Source organism: Halyomorpha halys, unplaced genomic scaffold, assembly GCF_000696795.3.
Source record: "Halyomorpha halys isolate HHAL.00 unplaced genomic scaffold, Hhal_1.1 Scaffold2270.1, whole genome shotgun sequence".
Classification (NCBI taxonomy): domain Eukaryota; kingdom Metazoa; phylum Arthropoda; class Insecta; order Hemiptera; family Pentatomidae; genus Halyomorpha; species Halyomorpha halys.
In genome coordinates, this window is record NW_027108461.1 from 39,779 (window position 1) to 45,955 (window position 6,177).

The 6,177-nt window shown below is 26.4% G+C and overlaps 1 protein-coding gene across 2 annotated transcripts in view; it reads left to right on the forward strand.

Annotated features, from left to right (window-relative positions):
- Adcy2 (adenylate cyclase type 2 Ac76E) overlaps positions 1 to 6,177 on the forward strand; it is a gene marked incomplete at its 5' end in the record, with an annotated part of 101,863 nt that overhangs the window by 36,657 nt on the left and 59,029 nt on the right. For both annotated transcript variants that reach the window (XM_014437094.3, XM_014437095.3), the window contains 1 exon segment: positions 3,376 to 3,479. In XM_014437094.3, the coding sequence (XP_014292580.2) occupies positions 3,376 to 3,479 (104 nt within the window).

A 6,177-nucleotide genomic window follows, 5' to 3' on the forward strand; every position in this document is an offset into this window, starting at 1 on the left:
AAAAAAAAAAAAAAAAAAATGAAAGAACAGATAATACGAAACCATACATAATCGCAGTTACCAAAAATTTACATTCTTCTCATAAACATTTATTTCATGCTAAATTGTTATTTAATTAATACTGGAAGTACTAAGCATGATTTTGTGGAATTAGTCATCCTGTAAACTGAAAGACTTAAATATTGGTTTAGAAAAATAAAAAGTATAATTTATATATAATCTTTAAACTTTCTTGAGACTGGTTATTATTGTTTAAGTGAAATAAATTTTACCCAATTTTAGTATCAAAACAATCTATATTTCTTTACAAATCTGACGTTTCGGCCAATTCTGCCATCCTCAAGGCCACTCTATCACAAACAGCTTTTATTATACATATGATTTTTACCAATTTTTAACCAATAACAATATTATTAATATCATACTACAATCATAATCATAATACAATTTTAGAACCACAGCAATTTTAAATAATATTATGCAGGCTATTTTGCCCAGATAATTAATTTCAGTCCAAATTTACCCTATTTGATATTAAAACATTAGGGAATCATATAAATTTATTAATAAGCGATCCTTAGCTCATGTCTGATCACCTATTTTGAAAATTCTTCATATTAAATTAAAAATTAAAAATTTTAATTACAGTTAATTTTCACTATTATAATTAATCACAACAATATTTGTAACCTTCCCCACAGTCAGGTCAGGCATTTAATTAATTTATTTCAACTAAATTTTGGTTACATTTTCTATTTCATTTATTATTAGAATTCATAACAAGACTAATTATAATTATCAACATCAATTTCATTCCATATTTTTTTAGAAAATTAAATTTACTTAAAATTTCTGCATAGTGTTGGTTCGGATTTCTTGTGTCTTTTTTAATTAATTAGTTAATTATACAGCAAATTACTGTATAATTAATGTTTCTGATATGTAAATGAACCTAACAAATTTATATCATTCCCTAATGTTTTAATGTCTCATGGTTTAATTGTGGACTGAAATTAATGACCTGGTCAGAATAGTCTGCATAATTATTTAAAGTTGATGTGGTTCTAAAATTGTATTTAAATTATGATAATTAATTAATTAATAATGATATTTGTTTAAAATTGGTAAAAATCATATTTATAATAAAAGCTGTTTGTGATTAATTGTCCTTGAGGATGGCCAAAAAGGCTGAAATGTCGGACTTATGAAGAAATATAGATTGTTTTGAAACTAAAATTGGATAAAACGTATTTTTTTAAACAAAAAAATTATAATTATTTAATAACTATGTCGACATAACAACAGCATTAAATCCCTGTAAAACTATTTTTATGAGGATAAGGCCTACCTGATATTAGAGGCCTTTCAATTTTACATTGATAAAACTAATTTAATTAAATCGTTAGCTGTGAAAATCGATTGGTTGCTTTTAACGAAAATGGGACGTTTCAGTCACATCCCAGGCATATACCTGCCTTAATATCTAATTTTAGATTATTAATTATGAAGAAATTTTTGAATTTTTTCAAAATATTTTTCTCCCATTTTATATTTTGAAAAAATATTTTTAGGATCTCATTAAGCCCACAATCATAAAAATTTGTATTAATTTCACTATCAAATATATATAAATATTTTTCAATCATTTTGATTGCAAATTAATTAATTGCAAAAACGAATTCCACTCGAAAAAGGCGTAAATGTTAATAAAGCTGTTCATATTTTATAATATTAGTTCAATAGGACTTTTAGTTTTTGAGCCAGGCTGTTCAAACACACTAGGATTTATTATTCTGACCCTAGAGGCTAGGCTCATACCTTATGAACTCTCATATAAAATGTTTCATAGCCGTGGATCCGAAATGAATAATGCACTTCTGCCATCTTAAAGCCGCTAGAATAAAAAGATTATAAGGTGAATTCGTTATGGTATAAGAAACAAAGCCAAAAAACTAACAAATTCTAAAAAATCATAAAGTTATATGTTAATTCATTTTTTCAATCTTACATATAACTTTATGATTTTAAATTCTAAAAAATCATAAATTTCTGTTAATTCTTAATTAACTTTTACCTTTATTAAATCTGCAATAAAAATCTAAGTTTATGACGTCGGCCGAAATAATGTTACTAAAATGCAACCAATGGGCCTGTATCATATTATGATCTTAATTCAAATTTACTTGTATTTTATGTACAGTTGTAAATGTCAATAAATAAAAAAAATAGCAATTACAATAAATAGATTGAAGTGAACAAGTTTAACAAGTTTTATTTTTATTACCTACAGACCTCTGTACTAAAAATGAAGCTTGTTAAATTCACTTGTGACATTTGATTTAGACGTTTCTCTATATGATTTTATTTAAAAAAGTTATTATGTACATTTTATTGACATTTAATAGTAATTAGTAATTGTCATTAGTTGATTATGAATAAAGTTAGTGATATATGGTTGATATCAGGTATTTTTATCACTCTAGAGCCGATACAAAATGATTTTGTCTGTGGTACTTATTTCAAAAGTAGGTCATCTTGAGAAAACTTTGGTAACTCCAATTCTTTTAGGCATACAGTACTCAAAATAGAAGCTTGTTAAATTCACATTACAGTAGTTTATATTTGCCTAAAATGTCGATCAAAAATGGTTATTTGTCGTTAAAAAAACAGATTTTTGCTTTATCTTTGGTACTTTAAACGTACAGAAACATAATTTTTTTAAAAATTTAAATTTTAGGTAATTCACAATAATTTAAAAATAGTATTGAACTATTTTTCAGTATGGTATATAATTTACAGTATTTTGAGTGAAATGGTTTGATTAAAAAAAATTCCGATTACCAGCCGAAGTCAAATCTGCATTTATCCAGGATACTGTTGATAATGATATACAAAAAAAACATTTTTAACAATTTTATTACGATTGACTCTTATTCACTACTCATCGTATTATTTATCATAAAAATATTTATAAAATATATGATACCATTAGTAAGAGTAGAAATTATAAGTAATGAAGTTTCCAGTTTTGTAGATTCGTATTCAATTATAATTTACACATTTTATAGGAAAATGGAGTAACATAAACCATCTGAGGCTTTTATTTAGGAAGGACATAGCGAAGGGTGAAGATGAGGGTCCCCCGATCCAATATTGCATGAAAAGATAAGCCGTTATCATTTTTCCATTATAAATATAATATAACGTTCTTCAGAAAACATCTGATATTCGGTAAAGTATCAAATCTCAATTCTGCAAAGAATTCAATGTGAATTGCATATTTCATATTTACGTATTGTTACTCCTCAAAACAAATTCAATAGACTATATTAAATTCTCACGATTATTTTATTTTAATTTTTTTTTTTTTTGCAGGTAAAGAGAAGTATCATGCTGAAAATGGCCGACGCCTGCCAAGAAGTTACGAATAAACAAACACGATTTCATGACATGTACGTCCAAAGGCACAACAATGTCAGGTACGAATCTCCTTAATTATTTTCAAATTATAAATATAATTCGAAAGTTTTAGGAGTAAGAGTTTCGAAAAGGGCATGCGTCGGAAAATTTTAGTTTTTGGAAGATAACAAAACTGAATTTCTAATGAGCCATTAGAATTATTAAAGTTGCCTTTTTTTTTTTTTTTTTTTTTTGCCTAAAATTGAACTGTGAACTATGAACTTTATAATGTAGCAAATACCGTGAGCTAACGGAATTCTTTCTTCATGAACACAAAAAAAGCCATACGAAGAATTCATTTTTTAATAAACAGTGATGATCCCTTTTATAAATTCCCAATTTAATTATGAACTTTAAACATGATAATGAGTCACTCGAACGAGTTGAATGTATTAAGAAAATAAAAACATACCTTTATAAAAATTGCAAAAAAATAGATGTATTATAGTAGAAAATTAAAAGTGTTAATGATAATAAATACATCGTAGAGAAAAAAAAAAAACATTCTTGCATTAATAAACCTTTGTGTATAACTTCTTCTCAGAACTGAAAGCCGATATTTGCCTATCCATATTCAGCCTAAACTTTGGTTGAATATTTCCAAAAAACATAACTCAAAATATTTATTGTTTTTAATTGGTTTTATATGTTTCTGAGCACGATGAGACCTCTCCCATGACGATAGTTTTTTTTTTAATTTATGACCGATTCAATCATGATTTATGATTCAAAGGTCAAAAAATTAATATAACGACACCATTATTTAACAAAAAATAGATTTAAAAAATTTCGAAATCACAAAAAATTATATTTTTATCTAAGTTTATGCATATGTCAAATTCATATAGTCTTTCATAATATACAATTTATTTTCAAAAACACCACTAGAATTCTGAATGGGCCTAAACGAACACCTTAATCCAACAGTTTAACCGTGTGGACGGCTGCTGACTATGCATTTTAAATTTGCAATTCAAATTGTCTGTAAACATCAAGGGCTATACTGCGCTACCTCAATCTCTATCCTTCTACATGTCTTTGATTTCCACCTCTCATTCACAATGAAATATACATCATAAATTTAAAAAAAAAAAAAAAAATTTTTGAAAGATTAGACTACAGAGTGATTAGGGATTTTGTTTGATTTTTTTAAAAGAAGGTTGATTGATTTTTAATAATTTGTTTTTGTACGGTCCATAATTCAAAATCTTTTAAAAATAAAAAAAAATAACTAACTGTTGTATTTATTTGATAATAATTTTTTTTCTTACCTTCATTCCAACAGTAAACCTGTGGAAAGATTTTTATGAATTTACCTACAAGGATACTCTCGAGAGCAATAAAAACATGTTTAGACATGAATATACAAATTATAGAAAAATAAATGAATAAAATAAAGTAAAGGATAATTGTTAGAACCCTAAGGGGGAGTAACAGAGTAACGCTAAAATTTTCTTAGCGAGAATTGGTGAAATTAAAAATACCTAAGAGCTCTGAAAGCTCTCCTTTCAGTTTTAGAGTTCTCAATAATTTTAAGAAACATTTCTGTTTTTTAAGACAAGATAAATACCATTAAAATATACACGCGACTTTTGTAAAATTTTGACACCTTACAGCTCCTTTACTATCAGCTTTAGCACATTAATTATTCATATAATATCATAATTGTTAAAAATCTTAGGGGGACTAACAAAACTTAAAATAAACGACAAATATAAAACAAAAAAAACTGTTATTTCGACTTTTTTTATCTTACATCACCAACGTTTAAACCTTTCACATGATAGGATGCCTAATTCCACAAAAACGTTCTATAGTACAGGAGCCGGGAAGAAAAAAAGGCAGTTATCTCACCCCAATTTTTGATTACTTCAATAAAAACTATATACAATTACTAGTCAAAATTGATTAGTATGCCAAGTATAGGTAGGTGGATTTGAAAAATGGCGGCTGTTTCAAAACCTTAAAAAAACATTGCTTTTTTATTCGGAGCTCTATATCTTAAAAACTACCAACAAGACTAGAAAATCTAAAAGAACATTATGTAAAGAAGAGTAAATTTGCTGAAATATTAGCCCTAATAGAGCTATTTAAGTCTAATAGTTCTCGAGATATAGCTTTTTAAAAAGCAAAATTTCTTTCAAATCTACAGAAAGATTAGTAGTTTGTTCATTTATTTTGAGAATTCTATATCTCAGGAACTATCTGACGTACAGATGTCTATTAGCACTCAAATTAAAGCTAGTTTAATGGACTATAAAGAAGTTTATGATCTTTACCTTCGTAGGCTAAAATAAATTGATTTATAGTTGTTCGGACAAAAAATTTGATTTATGAAAAACTTTATTTCAGAAACCATTGGACGTACTAATGTATGCCAGCGCTCAAATTAAAGCTAGCTAAGTTTACTACAAAATAGTTAATTATGTCTATCTTTGTAGGAGTAGTAGTTTTTATGATATTCACATATGAATATAAATTTTGCAAATGAAAATTTGTCAGAACAACTATAAATCAATTTATTTTAACCAATATCATGTACACTATTACTCCTACGAAGATAAACATCACTACATTATAGCTCATTAAACTAGCTGTTTGAGTACTAATAGACATCTGTACGTCAAATGGTTTTTGAGATATAAATTTTTCAAAATAAATTCACTAACTACTGATCTTTTAGTACGTTCCATACAACATTTTTATGAAATGTTGCTT